This window comes from Spermophilus citellus, assembly GCF_964194105.1.
Source record: "Spermophilus citellus genome assembly, chromosome: 10".
Taxonomy (NCBI): domain Eukaryota; kingdom Metazoa; phylum Chordata; class Mammalia; order Rodentia; family Sciuridae; genus Spermophilus; species Spermophilus citellus.
This window is the reverse complement of record NC_138197.1, coordinates 60,082,607-60,103,032: the sequence shown is the minus strand read 5'-3', so window position 1 is coordinate 60,103,032 and position 20,426 is coordinate 60,082,607. Positions and strand designations below refer to the sequence as shown.

The window sequence follows — 20,426 nt, the reverse complement described above, 5'->3', positions numbered from 1 at the left end:
GGAAAAGTTTATTAGGGGCTTACAGTATCAGAGGTGTCAGTCTGAAGATGGTCAACTCCATTGTTCTGGGGCCAAAGTAAGGTAGCACAACATGAGGGAAGGGCCTAGCTGAGGAAAGAGGCTCAGCTCAGGGCAGGAGGTGGGAGGGGGGGAGACACACATGAGGGAGGGGACAATGGGAGAACAACATTTCCAGAATACGTTCCCCAGTGACACTCCTCCTCTAACCATATCCCGTCCTGCCTACAGTTACCATCTAGTCAGTCCATTCAAATTAGGATGAACTATTAGGTTACAGCTCTCACAATCCAATCACTTTACCTCTGAATGTTCCTTCATTAACACAGGAGATTTTGGTGGATACTTTACATCTAAATCATGAAACTTATGTAGTATTTGTGATCCCCCCAAAACATAGAATTATGGTTGACCCCCATGATGTGGAGTTCAGGGAGACTCAAAGCAAGTCATAGGCTGAGGTAAATGTATGGTGTAGGACTGAGGAACTGGGATGCTGGCATGTTAAGAGGCCATCCTTCTCTGAGAAGCTGCTTCCCATGCATAAATAAGGCAATGGTATTTAAAAAAACACAGCAACCTTTACTTCCTGCAGTAGTCAGCCAACCACTGATTCTGAAAGGGATGGACAAAAAGAAAAGGGAAAAGTAGTCCTTTATTTCTTATCTATAAGACAAATGTTAGGAGAATGAACATGTATCAAAAAGTGAAAGGGCTGGGATATAGCTTAGGGGTAGAAAACTTGAAAGAACATATGACAGACACACAAACACACACATGTGTATACACACACAGTGACTAAAAAGTTGAGCTACTTTTGTGCAAAGTTCTACTGTGCACTTAAGAAATAAATGTGCATAATTGAATTTGAAAATAGAAATTGTACAATTTTTATGATTTCACATTTTTGCATTATATTCACATTTTAAACTAGCATTGTACAATATAAAAATGAATGGTAAAATTCATGGAAGTAATCTAAAATTTCCATTTTTCTTTATAGAGAATGATGTTAAATAGCAAAGCATAATAACAATCTAAGAGAGAGCCTAGAAGGAAGGGAAAAAGCTTATATTTTTGTACATTTAATAGCGTTTTTATTCTGCTTTTCTAACAAGATATCCTGAATCTCTATTTTCAACTGGGTAGTGCAATTTGTGTAGCTGGCTCGAGTTGGGGTGATGCTTTCAACTGAGTGATCAGGAGAAGCCTCCCTGAGGATACAGCATTTAATTTGATACCAAAAATTCCAATATGAGTGAATCATGAGAAGGTCAGGAAAAAGAAGATTCCAGATAAAGAGAAAACTAGTAAAAAGATTCTACGAAGGATAGAAATTTGTGTGTTCCAGAAGTAAAAGACCAGTATCACCAAAGGGTGGTGGGTAAGGATTAGAGTGTGAAGAGATGAGGTCAGAGTTGGGAGGGGCCAGAGTATAAGAGGCCTTAAAGTTTAGAGGAATTTATTCTGCTTGTGTAGGTAGCCATCGAAAAGTTTAAGGCAAGGAAATGACTTACTTCATCCTTCAGTGTGGAGGCAAGAGTCGACTCGAGACAGATCATCCTGGGCAGTATATAGCTGAATTCCTTACCCTTTGAGCCTGAACTCATCATCCTTCTATCATAACTTCCACTGACTGAATGACTAAAACAGACTGTAGTGTGTGTGTGTGTGTGTGTGTGTGTGTGTGTGTGTGTATGAATGACTGTAGTGAAAGCTCTGTCCTTGGAATTTTCTTCAAATTTAAGATAATTAATTAATTAGATGAACCATACATAAGGAAAGGTGTTATAGCAACTGTACAGGAATCTGGAATAAATGCAATATGGGTTGTTAACTTTACAACTTTTGACATTTGGGAGAAAATCACTGAATCAGAATTTTTACACTGCCTCTTGCTGAAACCATGCACAATATGAACTCAAAGCCACAGCTACTATCAGAACTAATGTTTTGGCCAAATTTCCAACCTGGTGACTTGGGAATGAAATTGACCTCAGATATATTTTGAATGGTTTACATGATATTTAAATATTGTGCTGAATTAGTTGTGGATGTTTAAAATGGAGTTTTCATGTAAAGATTTGATTTTTCTTTCTCACTTGAGAAGCAATAAGCACAGTAAACAAACAAAAAATGTGGCAGCACAGGACAGGGTTCACTTTTCAGCAATGCTCGGCCACAACTGAGAATGGCCATTGCCTTTGGAAGGCGATTCTCTGTCTTTGCCTGCTTCCCTAATTCGGGTCACCTGCCCAGTTCCTGCAGACATCTGTTTGTGACAGATCTTTGTGAGATAGATATGTAATAGTGCCATTTTAATAGGAACTTTTAAAAATTTAAAATTATACACATTTCTTTTAGTTTTCTTGATAAATGTCCTCTGCTCTTCTTGCCTTCCTTATACCAATCCAAGAGACAAAGTGGCCTGTTCAGATCCACCCTGACATGGACTTGCCAGGGCAGGGTGAAATGAGGCTCTGATGTGTTGATGGATAAATATTGAGGCTAGGGAAGGCTCTCCAGAGGGTAGCCAGAGGAGAGTTTTTGTCACAAATTTGGTCTATAAAAGGATATTCACCATCACTGCTCTCTTTACTTCCCATTTAGGTGTCTGTTATAATTTAAGGATAGCAAGAATAAGGGACAGAATCAAATTAAAACTATCTATAATTATACACCCCATGGAACCTTCCCATGGGTTTAGATCATAACACTTCTTTTTTTTTTGTCCCAAGGTGTGCTGCCTCCTCTGACCCACGCTGCTCTAACTGCTGAGTAGGACGATGAGGTATATGATTTTATGTACTTGGGCAGTGACTTTATTTGAATAGTGCCATTTAATCTGTTATACTGTTTTGTGTGAACCCACATGTTTATTTATAGATATGTATGGGGCAGTCTACAAAAGATATTCTGTGGCAAAGCTAATAAAGGCTGTTTCCACAGAGCTATGTAAAGGCATGTGGAAGGACAATAGTGACAAGCAGAAACCACAATTGAACAGTGTGGATAGAATCCTGGGATTGGGAGGCGCTTTTTGAGGTCCAACTGGGAAAGAAACTCAGTTTGGAAGGATTTACTACACAGCTGTTTTGATGGATATTCAGTTATGGGAACACTTGGCAGTACCAGGGTGTAGTTCATTTACCAGTGCACAAATGATTGAACAGAAACGCATTCAGGAATCTGAGAGTAAATCATTTCCATATTCCACACGAGCTGGTAAATGGGCGCTGGGCTGCAAAACAGCCCAGCTGTCCAGAGACAGGGGACAGACCAGGGAGCCAGTTTAGCATGAATGACTGACTCCAGGGAGGGAGGGCTAGGGAAGGGGGTCAAAGTCCAAGATGAAAAGAAGACAATAGGGCTACGGTGGAAACAAAGCAGATCCAGAGCAGCAGCTGGTTGGTTCCTGGTGAGCGGGTGAATCCAGGCACCAGGACGTGCACTGGCTGCTTCACAGAAGCGCCTGGAAGGGTGCACCGGCCGGTCGCCCGCGGGCGTGGGCATTGGGGCGGGCACCCTCCCCCGCGCGCCTCCCTGCCCAGCAGCACCAGGCAGTGCCCAGCGGAGGGCAGGGCGGGGCGCAGGCTGGGGGAGGGCGAGGTGGGGCGCGGCTCTGCGGCCGTCGCTGACGCAGTGCGGGGCGCGGAGCCCTGAGCGCCCGGGCGGGCGTGGAGTCCCCTGGCTTGCCGCTGGGAGGCCGCGTCCCCGTCGGAGGGGGCAGGGCGCATTACTTGGCCGCCAGGAGGCCGGCGGCGGCCTGCTCGCTCCCGGGCCGCGGCACTAGCCATTCAAGCGCGCTACGTCCCCGCCCCAGAACCTGGGGGATGAGCCGGGGAGAAGGGGCGGGCGCCCGCGAGCCGTGAATCACCTCCTCCTCCTGCTGCCTCAGCGCCGCCGCCACCTTTCCATTCAGTCGCCCAACATGGCTGTAGCGCGGCGGAGGTGAGCCGGCCGCCCCCTACCGCCCCAGCCTCCTGCGCCCGAGCTCTGCGGCTCCGGCGGCGCCTCAGTTCTGCGGTGCAGAGGCCCAGGGACCCCGCCGCCGCCCGCCGCCAACATGTGGGGCGCCCCAGACGAGAGCTCCGTGCGGGTGGCTGTCAGGTGAGGACAAGCACCGGACTGCGGGCGGTGGGCTGTCCTAGGGCTGAGGGCGCGGGGAGGACCTGCTGTGGCCTGGGCACCGGCTGCCGGTGCGTGACCTGAGTGACGTCCAGCCCGCCAAGGCCGCTGTGGAAACTGAGGCAGCGGGTCCCCGCTGGCCTGGTGCGCGTGGCCGCCTTCATAAGGTGGGCGTTTGCAGGTGGTCGGCGGCTGTGTGGCGCGGGTCCCCGGGGGCGTCCTGACCCCTCGGGGGAAGAAGCGGTCGCAGTCCGCCCCAGCTGGGTCCCGCACCAGAGGAACAATCGCCTCAGGTTTGGCCTCCTCCGGCGATCGCCTGCTTGGCGTTGCCTGGAGGAGCTGCCTCTCTGCTGGACTGTGGTGTTCTTTTTATTATTTATAGAGTGTCTGTCATACGTGTGCTTGCAGCTCTGGCCTTCTGAGGCAGGAGACAAAGCATCAGACTGACAGGGCTTGAGATCGAGGAGCCCACTCGGGTTCTGGAAGTCCATGCAAATGGAACATCTTAGTAAGCATCCCGGGGAACGAGATGCACCCAAGTATATGGGCCTGAGACAGATCTGGCCTCTTAGGTGTTGGAATAGGAGTCATATTTAAGGTAAAATTCACCCGTGATACATTTATACAGGGAAGAAAATTATTCAGCAAGATCACGGGTTAAATGGGTGACTGGGTGAAATATCCTGCAGGTAAGCATAGCAGATACAATATAACAGTAACATTATACAATGCGTGGGTGTGAACTTTGAAACACTAGATACATCAAACTTGCATTTTGGTCAATGACAGATACACTAGTATTCAATGTAATTTAGACTGTTGTGATACATATCAAAAGGAAAGACCTCTGACAGTTGCTCTTGGAAAATTGCAACATCATCACAGTGTTTAAAAAATTAATGAAGCATTCATCATAGAGCAAGTGCGTGGCTTTCACTGCTCTGGTATCCCATTGTTAATTCATTTCTCTTTATTTGTACTTTCTGGATTATAAAAATAATCAGTCCCCCAGGAAATTCAGAATTCACTAAAAATCTTCCACTCTTGTACCTTTCTGGAAAATCATTTTAAAAATTTCATCATGTAAACATTTCTATAGTTGTCATTTTAGTGACAAATCTTCATTAGGCATAGAAATGGCAGTTTTATGTACTTTGTATCTTTAATCAACTTAAATAATAGCATGAATTTGAAAGATTTTAAAAATATATCCTTATTTTACATAGGAGGAAATTACCACCCATGGAGGTGACAGTTTTATGACTGTTTAGAATCACCTGTTACAAAGCTTTGAAGTTTTAAGTCAGCCTTTTGGTTATTCCAGGGCTACTTATCCATTGTTAGCTTGTTTCTCCTCTTCACAGTTACTACCTTTCTTTTGGCCTTATAATACAGATTAATGACTGTACCTGGCTGGGGAAAAAAAACTGGAAGGCCAGTAATAGGCAGTTTTGTTAAAAGATCTGATCATGGAATATTAATAAAAACAGAAAATTTATCCTTGAGAAAAAACATATTTAGAGACTTGAGCTTTTTATGTGTATATTCTGGTATCCCTTCCAGCAGAGGTGAGCAGAGCCATGGATGAACCTAAAATAATATTAACTAATAAATAACTTATATTTGGCTTTGGTATGTTAGCACTTTTTAGACAAATGAGTGTGGATCTGATTTGGGGGCAAAGATTTTATAAAAACTTTAACAGAACCTAGTAAGCCACATTGTGAAGATTCACTTTGGCAAAATTGGGGATATTTTTCCATTAAATACATTGTTCTGTGGTCTGAACAGAGCTATTCTCTAAACTTACTTTATATAGGATAAAAATTGTTTATGCTTACCTAGCATTTTACTATTTATAAAGTGCTTGGACATATGTTATTCACTTAAATATTTATTGAACATATATCCCATATCCGTTATTCTGAGTTCTAAGCTAAAATAGTAATAGTAATTGCACATATACCGTGTATTAGAATCAGGATGTATGTTATGGTATTTTATATTGTAATTGGGCATGGTGGTTAATGCCTGTAATCTCAGCTATTTAGGAGGCTGAGGCAAGAGGATCACAAGAAGGCGGTCTGCCTCTGGAACTTATCTTGATTTGTATCAAAATAAAAAATGAAAAGGACTGGGAATGATGTAGCTTAGTAGTAGAGCACCCCTGGGTTCAATTCCTTGTACTGCGAAGAAAAAAAGTTTATTGAGATGTTTTATATCAGGTAAAAATCTCATTTATTTATCATAATACTATATAACTTAGGTCCTGTTATTTGTATGGCCATTTTACTCATGGGGCACAGAAAGATAATCAAGTCAAAATGGTAGCAAATGGAAGACATAAGGTTCCAACCCAAAGGGCTTGACTCTATAGCCCAAGTTCTTAATCATTAACCCTATATAGGTGAGAAGCAAGAACCTGTGTTGCAGAATTTTACTTAGCTTAAGGTCAAGTGCTTTTTCCTGGAACTGTATTAGTTCAATTACAAATGAGTGGCTTTGACACATTATTCATATCTTGACATTACGAGAAAAGGAAGAGCTCAGAAAAGAGAGGACCTGAACTTAAATCAACTGAAATATTCCCTCAGAATCTTTCTAACATCATCCCATCCTTCTCCCTAGTTTGTGGCAAGCTTTGTCAGCAGGATAAATAAATGACCACAAAATTTTCTATCTGTGCACATTATCAACGAGGTATTTGACTTACCCTTTGCCATCAGTGAATAATGTAATAACAGTTGACTGTTTAAATGCACTGATGTCATGAAGGCTTGTGTTTTATTAGATGTAGAGACTTATCAGTATGTTAAAGCTGATGACTGAGTTTTTCAAAGTAAGTGCTTGGATCATATAAGATTTTAGGAAAAAGACATTAAGACATTTCTCATTTAGGGAGAACATATTTTTCTCCTATTGTGGTACCAGTGATTGAACCCAGAAATGCTCTACCACTGAGCTACATCCCCAGTTCTTTTTATTTTTTTAATTTGAGACAGGATTTTACTAAGTTGCCCAGTTGAACATATAGACTTGAACTTGGAATCCTTCTGCTTCAGCTTCCTGAATCACTGGGATTATAGACCTGCACCACTGCATCAAACCAAGGAGAACATTTTGAATTCAATTTCTGAAAATATCTTTTGCAGAGTATATTTCAGGTGTTCTGCATGACATCTTTCATTGCAGTAGGTATGGATTCAGAATACAGTCCTGTTGTCCAACATCATGTGGCTGTTGAGCTCCTGAATTATGATTAAGGAACTAAAAATTTAATTTAAAATTAAAAACTATTCTTTAATCCAATTACTAGAAATTTTTTAATATTTTATTTTTTAGTTGTAGTTGGACACAATACCTTTATTTTAATGTGGTGCTGAGGATGGAACCCAGGGCCTCACTTGTACTAGGCTACTGCTGTACGATCAGCCCTAGCCCCAGCTCCAGTTACTACAAACTTTTAAGTATACTTGAAATAAATTGGTTTATGTGGTTTTACTTTAAAAAAAAACTTTTCTTTTTTAGTTGTTGGTGGACCTTTATTTTTATTTATTTATATGCGGTGCTGAGAGTCAAACTCAGTGACTCATACATGCTAGGTGAGCACTCTACCACTGAGCTACCATCCCAATCTCTGATTTTACTTTTTCAATTTAAAGTTCATGAAATCTAAATGCTGATAACATAGTTCTCAAGAAAATTTTGTCTCTAATTTGACATGTGCTTTTAGTGTAATACATACACTGGATTTCAAAGCCAGTCTGAAGGAGGCTTAGACAGTAGGATCACGAGTTCAAAGGCAACCTCAACAACGGCAAGGTGCTAAGCAACTCATTGGGACCCTGTGTCTAAATAAAATACAAAGTAGGGCTGAAAATGTGGCTCAGTGGTTGAGTGCCCCTGAGTTCAATCCCTATTACCCCTCCAAATATACATATATATATATATATATATGTACATATATGCAAAATAGACTTAATAGCAATAGTTTTTCCTTAAGGTGAATAGGATTACAAAGGCATTGATTGTAGACTCAGTATGGTGGCTGATTTCCTAGAAAATAAACTGAACAGATGCTTAGATAGACATCATCAACAACAGTGAACAATGAAGTATAGTGTATATTCTCATTATTGAAGCATACTGACTTTAGAACTAGTCAGTTAACTCAAAGTGATAAAATCAATTAAACATTTTGAGTTGAAAATCTAAGACATGGGATGACATGTCCGTTCCCCTTTCTGTGAAGGCTGACACAACAAATTTGTAAATTTTTTCAAGATCTTTAGGTTGCAAAATATGTTGAGAGCTGGCTAAAAATGAAGACACAGGAAGTACCATTGTGTTTACACGTTATTGTGTCGGGTAACAAAAATTTCCTTGCTTGGCTTTGGCACAACTATGTATCCTTGATGGTGGGTTTTGGTTAGTGTATAATGTAATCTAGTGTGTGTTTCAGTTTGCTGTATTTTTACCTTACTGAAGCACTTTTAAGAAGTAGCACTGCTCAACAACCTTAAGGTCTGATTGGACTATCAGAAGCTGTTTTAGATCTGTCATTGGCACTCATTTGCAATGTGACCTCCCTGTGCTTTCCTCCATGCTGTGATGGCATCCTAAAGCTAAGAAAGGTTATCAGGTCTTTGTGCATGCCATGTATTAAGTGCAATTATAATTGTTTTTGTTACTCTAACTGTTGGCGCTGATGATACCTCACTGTGGACCAGGAGGGAATTATTTTAACTCTTCCAACTGGATTTTTCCTATTTTGGCTTGAGCTTCTTTTGTTACTAGGAAAGAAGTAAAACCACATAAACCATTCTGTTTGTGATAATGAATGATTTTTTATTTAACTTTTATTAAAATCCTATGAGGTAGCCTGGACAGATATTATCTTTATTTCACAGAGGAAAAAGTGAGTCTCAAATACACTGGGTGATCTCTTCAGGGCTTGTGCATCACTAAGTATTGAAATTGGAACTCAAACTTAGGTTTCTGAAATCTATTACTATGTTCTCAAACGTATTTCCAAATGTTTTAAAAACATTTCACTTAATAAACATTTCAGACTGAAACATTAATGATACATGTGGAAGAAAGTCATTTGAAACAATGTAATGTTTAGAAAATGTAGATGAGCAAGGCTTCCAGGTAACATTTAGTTCATGGAAACAGATGGTTATTTGGTGTTTGGCTATTTGTTTGTTCCTTCATGTATCAAATATTTATGAAGTACATACTGTGAACTAGACCCTTTCCTACTGCAACGCACATGACACACATGGTCCTTGCTTCAACAGAGCTTATACCTAACAGAACAAGGCTGTTTAAATGCACAAAATGTGTTAGAACTAACATAAAATAGAACCAACAGCACAAACTAGAAATGAAATGTAATAGTTTGTTTTTTTTTAATGTTTCTCTTTTTCATTTTGGCATTGAGGATTGAACCCAGGGACTCTTTATCACTAAGCTACATCCCCAGCTGTTTTTATTTTTGATTTTGAGACAAAATCATTAAGTTACCTAAGGTTTCACTAAGTTAGCTAGTCTGGAACTCGAGATCCTCCTGCTTCAGCCCCTCAAGTCACTGGGACTATAGGTGTTCCCTGCTGCTCTTGGCTTTCTTCTTGTTTTGCAACAGCATTTTGTTGTTGTTTGTTTTCTGGTACCAGGGATTGAACCCAGGGGCGCTTAACCACTGAGCCACCTCTCCAGCCCTTTTGTGTGTGTGTTTTATTTTGAGACAGGGCCTTGCTAATGTGCTTAGGGCCTTGCTGAATTGCTGAGGCTGGCTTTGAACTTGGAATTCTCCTGCCTTAACCTCCCTAGTTGCTGGGATTACAGGTATGCACTACTGTACCCAGCTAGCATTTTTTGTTGTTGTTCAAACTTTTATTTATTTATTTATTTTTTTGGGTGGGTACCAGGGATTGAACTCAGGGGCACTCAACCACTGAGCCACATTCCAGGTGCTATTTTGTATTTTATTTAGACACAGGGTCTCGCTGAGTTGCTTAGCACCTTGCCATTTTTTGAGGCTGGCTTTGAACTCATGATCCTCCAGACACTGGGATTACAGGCATGCGCCACTGCACCCGGCTCAAACATTTTTTTAAAAACAATTATTTTTAAAAAATGTGCCCTGCTTTCAAATATATTTCATACACAAATTGAACTCCACAGCCTATGCATTAGGAGGATAAGGACATTATGTCCTACTTGATATCCGTATTTTACCTGTATGCCTTTGTATCAGGCTCTAAACATAATAGAGATAAAAGAGAGAAGACAAAGAGCTGGCAGATGATGTGAGTTGAAGTCAATGAAATCATTTAATTATAAAACATGAGATGATTCTTTTTCTTCAAATATGGTTTAATAAGTTTAAAAAGTGTGGTGGATCTGTTTATTATTTGGAACTGCATGGAACTGCAAGGTTTCATGTTTAATTATTACTGCCCCTTGAGCTCTTGCCATCTTACCTTCTAATTGGTTGATATTTTGATGCATAATTATGGGGTAGTGAATGATGCACTAGAAATTCCAGTTCAGTGAAGCCATGAAAGCAGAAATTATCTTAGTATCTAGTTAATACTATAATCTTCCAATTCTCATCAATTTTTTTTTTTCTGAAAGAAATTGACTTGGAATATTTGTTATTATGGATGTTTCCCCCCAAGATGTGTAACAAACAACTCACATGTAAGAATTTCACTTAGAAATGGTTATTTTCTGTCAAAATCAGATATTACCTGATAGTAAAAGTTTCAGATTATGAAGGAAGATGCATGCCAGATAACAGACAGTGTTTGTATACTGTGTATCATTGGGATAATTTTTATGCATGACAAATTTGTTTGTTATTCTATTCAGTATTTCCTTCTGAAAATGAGATCTATGAATTCTATCTTTCATCCTAGTTTCCCAGTGGATTAACTATTTAATCTTCTCAGAGTATTAAAATAGTTTTCTCATGGCTGAGGCTTTGTTTGGAGCAAATGACAGCCAAGCAAAGGGTGGGGGGGACAATTTTTATGACACTCTTTTATGACACTCTGTGATTATTATAAGATCTTTCTGGATGTTTAAGAATTATACTGGAGGTTCCTTTGTCCTCAAATGTGTTTTTTTTTTAAACTTAAAAAATTTATATAGTTAACATAATTTTTAGTACCCCTGTAATTATTGACAAAGTAGTTTTAAAACTAAAAGGCACCTTGAAAGAACTACCTGGTCAAGGTCCCACCCACACCCTTTTTTTTTGAGATAGTGGTGACAATGGAGGTCTGAAGAACTAGAAGGAATTGCTTGAGGTTACAAAACTAGCAGCTCCTGTTTTCTGTTGATAAGTGCTTTGTATTTTCTAGGACTTCATGTTTTGCTAGCCGGCATCCCAGAAATAGAATCCCTTTAATATTGAAGGAAAAAGAGAAAGAAAAGGAGAGTGTGTGGGAGGGATCCTACAGTTTGAATTCCTTAAACAGTCATAAAAGTTTCATTTAACAGGTGAGTTCTAATGCTCTCACTGCCAGTAAAAATGGTCTCACTATAGGGAAGGTGGTTGGGAAGTGGGGGTGGGTGAAGCCTGCTTATGAGAATCTAGAGTGGAATTTGACATAGAAATCTGGGTGGTTTAAAATGACCTTCTTTTCCATGTTACTTCACTAGTGGTTCTTAGGCTTTTAAATCATCTTCTCCTTTTCTTTCTTTATTTCAGAGAGAATAAAGATTATGACCCATTTTGATTGTAACAGAGGCCTGTCATACAAAAAGTCTTCTATGTTCCACCTCTACACAGAGCTTTTAAAAACTTTTCCCATGCAGAGAAATTTTTGTCTTTGAGGATCAGGGCACAGCCCTTCCTTATATGATTCTTCTTGTCTCTGAAATAGAATATTCTTTTTCAAAAGAAGGTACTAATGTATTGACAGCAGTATTAGAGTAGAACATTTGAAGGAAATTGGGGTTATGACATGAAACAAGTAGATATCTACATGTCCAGATTAGACTGACAGTCATTCAAGAATTAACCACAGAGTCAGTGTTCTTGGATGACTCTTCAACTCCATCTGTTTCTTTAGTAAAAGGGAAAAAACAAAAAATGTTCAAGTGTGGTTGTGGAAAGGTAAGCATCATGAGACCCTAGCAGAGGCTAAAAAAATCAAGGACAATTTATTTCTTACTTTTGGATCTCAGTTAAGATCTCAGTTAAGATTTTAGTTTTTGAAATTGGATTTGACATTTTTCTTAACTTTGGAGAGTTGTGTCTGTCACTTTGTCATGACAGTATCACAAATCTCTGAACATGATGAAGGAAATTATATGTTTTTCAGAGTAGATATTCACATTCTCTTATATGGCTACAATGTCAGAGGTTGTCTAAATAAGTTTGTTCTTTTTTTCTTTTAGCAAAGAGGAGTAAGAGGCTTTGGAGAGTCAAGCTGTAGTTAATTAAGTGATATGATCATATAAGGTACTAATGAGGCATAGGGCATCTGGAACTTCACTTGTATTCCTTCTAATTTTATTTATTTTTTTGGATCAGAATTTATTTTTTTCATAATTATTAAATTTACACTGTGTGCTAGTATTACAGAAACTGGAGGTATTAAAGTTATTAAGGGTAGTGAGATGTAATACAATGAGCACGGGATGGTCACAAAACTGTTTTAATCAGGATTCTTACCCTGATGAACTTGGTCTTGGCTAGGCAGTTCTTCACCTACTTCAGTGCATTTGGGAAAGGATCAAAAGAGACAACCACGTGAAAGCATTGGAAAATCCTTTTTTTTTTTTTTTTTTACAAACCCAGGTAGTAATACGATTAGAGATGAATTTGTATAATCAACCATGGGCATGTTGGTAATGTTCCAAACTCCAGCGATTGGATTAGTCATTCTCTAATGTGTGACCCATAACTTGAATCTGTAAAATGCTTTAAACGTACTTGTTATCTATTCTTTTTTTTGAGTGTCTATTATTTGAGCCACTATGAATGACACAGAAATATACATACATATATATGTATGCCCTATTGTAGCCTAATATTCACTACTTTATGCATATGGAAATTTTGAGTAATGTGCTAAATATTGTATATCATATGCTTTATTTCTATGATTCTGTACTTTATGTATTAAATTCAGTATATCAAATAGTAATATAATTGGCTAGCCTTTATTATTTAATAAGCACACTAATTTTATTATTCTAAGACTTGTGCTGTCTCCTACAACTCTGGATAATGTTCTCATTTGCACTGATGAGCACTGACTGTAAACGACTATTTCCTGGAATCAAAAAATGAGGGATAGTGTTGCTCACCAAATGTTTGGTACTGGGGATGCTTTTCAGAAAGCATTGATATTGCATTGATATTGAGTATTAACTTTTCACTGCCTATATCTATATTAGGATATAATGTATTAGAATTCTATAGACATTTGACCAACAGATGGTAAGCCAAACACAGCAAACACAGGTCCATAATCATTCCATGACCTTTGAAAATTGGTGCTTGCTTTCTTTCTTTTTTCCCTCTCTTCAAACCAAAGCTCTTTTGTTTGGGTTGCCTGTTGGTCATTTAGTCTGTATGTGTCCTACCCTAAAATGGAAGTTGTCAACTGCTGATTAAAGTTGAAATTACAAATTTAATTCCTGGTTATTTGGCCTGCCATTTAAGTTTCCTTAATTTAAATGTGACATCTGTGACACTTTGGGTGTCAATTTAGTCAATACAGTATGATACTTTTGAATTTTAGTTTGCCAACTTGTCCTTAGATTGGCAAGAGATTCCATTTTTCCTTGATTATATTCTTATCTATTTTGCTGCATAAGCATAATTGGACCTTCTGTTACCTTTGTAGTAGATTGAGCTGTCTTTGAGACAGAGTTCTTTAGTTGGTTCTTAATTTTACATTAGCATGCTATAAATCATCATAATTTTTAATTTACATGTTATATGTGTTCTGTTATTGTAGCTCTCAACAGAGTAACTCAAGGGCTTTCGATGATTTTGCACTTTTAAATTTGAGCATGTTTTGATACCACTTTTGTGGTCTATTTTATATCTTTATTTTATTTTATTCTTTTGGTACTAGGGACTGGATCCAGGGGGACTTAACCACTGAACTACATCCCTTGCCCCATTTTAGCTTTTGAGACATGGTTTTACTAAGTTGCTGAGGCTAGTCTTGAAATTGTGATCCTCTTGCCTCAGTCTTCTGGGTTGCAGGAAGTACAGGTGTGGGCCATCTGTGCCTGGCTTGTCTGATATCTTTCAATATTAGAATCCTACCTCATTCTGTTTAAAAATTGTCATAAAGATATTATATGTTATTGGGTCCTGTGAATAGTGTGATATGTAAGTCCATTTGATTTCAGTGTGCTGCTAGTAAGGACAAAGTTGTGAGTTTGGTGCCTGGATGGACTTCTCAGCTTTCCTACTTTTTAACATAACCTTTATAGTTACTATAAATGTTGCTGTTTAGAAGCAGGGACTGGATATTCATGAGGATGAATCAGTATAAATTTGTTAATAGTGGTAAAAGTTATCTCCAATCATGTTCCAAAATTTTCATCCCTTTTAGTACATCATTATGAATGAAAATAATGCTTAATTCAATGTCTATAGGAGCTGAACAAATATTGAAAACTTATATGAGCTAAATAAGTGAAAATAATACCTACTTAATATGTTTGTTGTAAGAATTAAATGCATTAAAACCCTTATATTATTGGCACTTAGTAAACGTTTTCCAAATGATAATTATTACTGTCATTTTTTTGATGTTACCATTTTTTGTCTAGAAGAAGAGAAAAACTTATCAAAATGACTTCATTGACTCTGAACTCTGGTTAAGTAGATCATAGGATAAGTAAAAACAAAAGCAAAAACTGAAACATTGTGTCTGCCTCCGCCTTGCCCCACTGTAGAAAATCTGAGTTCGTTGGTCTTTAGTAAGATTATTGCCATTAGCATTTTTTAAAGAACTATCATGAGTGATTCTAATCTATGGCAGTGTTGAATATCAATACCTAAATCAGGAGACTTCTTTATATGTTACATTTGAATTTCTGTTTTCCTTATCTTTTTTCAGTTGGAGTCATTGGTGCCCTAAATGGGCAGACTTAGTTCCTCTGAGTTTTTTGAGTCAGACCTATATAAAGCTACAAATAAATAATAGCAGTTTTATTTTTTTTTTTTTTTGCCTTAATGACCTACTACTCTAAAATTTGTTTTGCTGCTAACTTACTATTGATTTTGCCTGTGCTTTTGGGTCATAGTGTTCCCTTTAATCTCTTATTTTATTTTATTTGTCCAGACTTGGCTTCTGTCTTAGTTTCCTGACTTATGTCCCTTTCCCCATATCTAGATTCCAAACACATTTGATTAAATGCACTTATGAAAAGCCCCTTTTCTGTGGCAAGAATTGTACTCTTTTATTTCATCTGGGATCTCCTTCAACTAATGTGAACCCTTCAAAACTGAGAGTTACCACCAATATACATGTACTGTCATTGATCTAATCTAGGTCACCTGTGGACCCCACTTCACTTCCTTGTCACCCCAGCCTCCAGACAGGCTAATTGCACTACTCTCTTCTTCACCAGGAGACTCCAGTATGTTTTGAGACTAAAGTCACCTGAGGAGACTCCAGTATGTTTTGAGACTAAAGCCACCTGAGATTAAGAAACTGTGATTTTGATATGAGATTAATGTGACACATACACATATACACATGCACCCCAACACATAAAATTCACGAAGAAGTTGAATAAACTTAGCTAATATTGTGTAAGACGTGTTAATGAACGAAAATAAATTGAAATTTTCCCCAAATTTAAGTTGATGAAAAAGATTCTCAAGTTGTTCCTATAACATTTTGGTCAAAAGAGATATATGAGTTTGTCAAGAAGCTTTGAAGTTTTAAATCCATATCTAAAGCTCTGTTGATTGTCACTTTGAAATGGAACTTCTTGGTCAGTCTTGAACTGTGCCTAATGTTGCATTAATATAAAAAATGTCCTATTGGATTCTGCTGTGTCCTTACAATATATATATAGCATCTTATTTTGCTAAAGTAGCCCATAGACTGTGTGCTAGTCTAGGCCAAGCTACTGGTATATGCACTGAAATTGTTCTATATGGGACTGGCACATCTAGGTGAGTCAGGCATGTTTTTTCTCACAGCAGCATCACTGAAAATGCGGGGAAAGTAGGGAAGAAGAAGAATATGAGAAGGAATTTTGCATGTTCATTCTTGAAATCAAGTAGCCATCCTGGCTTTTTGGTTCTCTACTCCTGGCAGCCCTGTCTTGTAGGGTACAAAGCATTGGGGCTTTGTGGCAACAGTATTATCTTACTCAATATCTATCAAGTAGTTGCTAAGAGCTGGTTGATCTCCCCTTTCTTTTTCTAACTTTCCGTTCCTTATTTATTTATTTTTCTTTCTTTTTTTAATATCTTCATTTTATTTATTTTTGTTTCTGTGGTGCTGAGGATCGCATGTGCTAGGCGAGTGCTCTGCCGCTGAGCCACAACCCCAGCTCCTCCTTATTTATTTTTTATTGACATAATATTTACACTTTTTATGGGATACAGTATTGTAATTTGATACATGTAAACAATATGTAATGACCAAATCAGGGTAATTAGTTTTTCCATCTTCTCAAATACTATTATTTCTATGTGTTGGGAACCTTCAAACTTCTCTAGTTATTTTGAAATGTATAACTAATTGTCATAGACTTTAAATCCCTATGTGCCATCAACTCCAGAGCACGTTGTCACCCTACCGGGTGTTGTGGTACCCGTGATGTACCTTCTTCACTCTCCCTACTGTCCCTTACCTTCCCTAGTCTCTAGTGATTTCTGTTCTGCTGTCTTCTTCTATTGACGTTTTCCTTATTAATTTTGTTTCATCTTCTCATTCCCACCTCTTCCTTAATTTTATTTTCTTTTGTAGCATGGCTTATTGAAAATAGCATAGACTTTAGAGTCAAAAATATATGAGTTCAAAATTTTAGGACAACCACTTAACTTTTTTGAGCCTTAGTTTTCTCATTTATAAAATGGAGTTAGTGCCAATCTATAGGATTGTTAAGTATATAACAATCTTAGTGTATAGAGTGCTGTAAATGACTTGCACTAGGAATGTTTTTTCTCTTTTCCTCTTCTAGCTAATGTCTAGTAACTAACCATAATTTCTTTTCTGACCCCATTCAAGGTAGGGATTATTTCTTTGGTGAGCTCTTGTTTATAAAACTTTAGTTTTATCTAGGTACTTTCAACTATGAAGTAGAAATATAGAGATAATAAGGGTGTGTTCTTTAGTTTTTTGTCTTGGTGACAAATTACTTGATCAAATCAACTTAAAAGAAAGAGCTGGGTATCTCATCCCTGTTATCCCAGCTACTCTGGAGGCTAAGGCAGAAGGATTGTATGTTTGAGGTTAGCTTGGGCCCTTAATAAGATCAGAGGCCCTATAGGATGGGGGTCATAGCTCAGTGGTAGAAAAGCCTTAGGTTCAATCCCCAATATTGGGAGAAAAAAAAATAAAAGTAAAGAAGAATAGATTTATTTTGGATCACAGTTCCATGATTTCAATCCATGGTCACTTGGCTCCTTCCCTTCGGACTTGTGCAAGGCAGAACATTATGGTTGAAGCATGATGTGGAAAACTGCTCATCTACTGGTAGCCAGGAAGCAGAAAGAGAGAGAGGAAGGTGCCAGAGTTCTAATGTTCCTGTTGAGTGCACACCTCTAATGGCATACTTCCTTCCAGTAGGCCCCACCTCCTAATGTTTCCACTGCCTCCCAGTAGTGCCACCAGCTTGGGCAGCACTCCAAATCCAAACCTAGCATAATAGGACTGTTATGAGAATTGATTGACATATTTATAATGCCTACAGAAAAATGCCTGGCACACAGTAAGCCTCAATAAAAGTATTTGGATTAAATTACAAAAAACAATTTCTATAATAGAACCTCTCACAGGTCTTCAGTTAAAGTTACTGTGTCTGTCTCTAATGAAGAAGAAAAGGGATGATAACAGTGCATTTATATTAGATCATATAAATGACCTTGATATCACCATCGGAAGATATCATCATTGTGTTTATATAGTAGAACACTGCCTTGGCTTGCTTTTACTGACTGTGCTGATTTGCAAAAGTCAAGACTGAGATGATCTTACTTTCTGAACCAGTTTGAATACCATGTCGTCTGAATTTTGTCTTCCTTGGCATGTACACTCCTGGAATTTTCTATTTATCTCTAAGCACATGGGGGCTGCTTTTTGATTTCTAACTGCTTACCTGGAAAGGTGAGCTGACTGGCATGTTAATCCTTAAACCTCTGAAATATATCACTTAGTTTATTATTAACCTAAGCATACCTCTACTTATGCCAACAAGTTTTTTTTTTAATTAAGACCCCAAAGTTTTTTCTACAGAAACTACCATCTCACTATTTCCATGTGGCATATCAATAAATAGTGGCCATCTCACTATTTCTATATGGCATATTTAATTTGAAGTAATTTTTAAAGATTGATGTAGGTGACAGTTTTTTTTTGCTAACTTAAAAGATATTTGATTAAAATTTCCTTTTTGTATGATGAGAGAAATCATTTTGCTTATTTTTAATTTTAATTACTTTGGTTAAATAAGAAAAAAAATCAATAAACAAGTATTGTGATTTCCTTTTCTTCTTTGGACCTTACTCAATAATTGAATCTTCATTGTTTATTTAATATTAGTTCCCTAAACCTTTGACTTGATGACTAGTTTTGTTTGCATTTAAAACAAGTTTCTGAGTGATAAGGTTTCTACAAATGAAGCCTGAAACTTAAATCATGGTGGGGGAGGAGATTTCACTTTTTAAAAAACCTGTTTAGAAAACAAACTGGATAACCTTCTTTTGTTTTTGATGCAGGGCCCCACAGGTGCATGCAGTCTACCACTAAGCTGCATCACCAACCTGTGATTGAACTGATGAAACAGATACCTTTTGTGTCTTTCACAAGTTGACTTGCTATGCAATGAAACATTGCAATGACAGATGAACCTATAATATACTGGCAGATCATTAAGTGGTAAAATTGAATTGTTTGCTGGCTTTGAAAAGCAGAAGAATCATCCTTATCCAAATATAAGCTCCTAAAATGATGAATATAACTAATAGAAACAGAGTAATACAACTAAGGATAAATATCCTTCACAATCATAGTTAAATTTCCTATGCTCATGCTGTAAAACAGATGTTTACAAATTTGTATTGTTTCCTGTACATTCTGAAGAGAACCATATTCTCTATTGAAAAAAATGAAAGATTCAATAACAGGAATTTCTGTTTTCAAAAGCAATCATCTGTATGACTTTTGTGGACTATTAAATATGTTTATTTTATATGCATATTACATAATTTTCCTTTTACAATGCAATCTTTTAAAATGAACTTTGGTGATGAAAGCAATGCTGCTGAACTTTGAATTCAAATCTCTTTGTGCCACTGACTCATTTTCAGGTGGTGGTGATGTAAAAGTAACCTTGTGGAAAAATAGCGTGTCACTTCTCTGTGACTCGGATACTATGTGTAACATGGATAATACTTCTGTGGCTTACATCACAGCCTTAGTAAAAATATTTAAAAAAGCTACCCCAAGCCATTGTAACTATGGAAGAAGTTACTTAATTAAGTATATTTTGCTAGCTAAAGAAATTAATTTGTAAGTATAATAAGTAGCTCACATCTCTGACCATTCCAATGAAATTTTCCTCTGATTAATTCAATGCATTGCAATTAGTAAAACTGAATTTTTTAGTTATTGAGATCAAATATACTCAACACACTTCACTGGGGAGATGCAAGAGAAATCAGGTATGGATTTTGCCCTTTAAGAACTCAGTCCAGTTGGGAGAATCTTATTCTATACAAGATATGATAGCTTTCCCTTGAAACATATCAAAAATGAGTCTGAACACTATAGGTACAAGCTATCTGAATAGTCCCCTAAAGAAATTGTAATCACATTAGCCACTTTTAAATATAAAAGCAATTTAGTATTTTCCATAATAGTAACGTAAATGTTTCTTAATAATTAAGTACTGTGAAATCTAATCTTTGAAATCTCCTAATCTTTACCATAATCCCACTGGTTTATTAGCTTTCTCTTCTATATTTATCCTTTCTAATGCTTTTCTAATTTCTGTGCTCATTCAGTTTTTTATTCCCTTTCTGTGAATTTCATCCTATTCTCACTACATATATT

At 37.7% G+C, this 20,426-nt stretch overlaps 1 protein-coding gene across 11 annotated transcripts in view; it reads left to right on the top strand.

Annotated features, from left to right (window-relative positions):
- Positions 1 to 3,498: 3,498 nt before the first annotated feature.
- The window catches only part of KIF21A (kinesin family member 21A), a 146,631-nt gene continuing 129,703 nt past the window's right edge, over positions 3,499 to 20,426 (top strand). For 10 of the 11 annotated variants that reach the window (XM_081310713.1, XM_081310712.1, XM_081310707.1 and 7 more), the window contains exon 1: positions 3,500 to 4,128. In XM_081310713.1, the coding sequence (XP_081166839.1) occupies positions 4,085 to 4,128 (44 nt within the window). In that variant the 5' untranslated portion in view covers positions 3,500 to 4,084. Of the gene's footprint in view, positions 4,129 to 20,426 lie in introns of all 11 variants that reach the window. The other variant, XM_081310709.1, reaches the window with a different exon arrangement.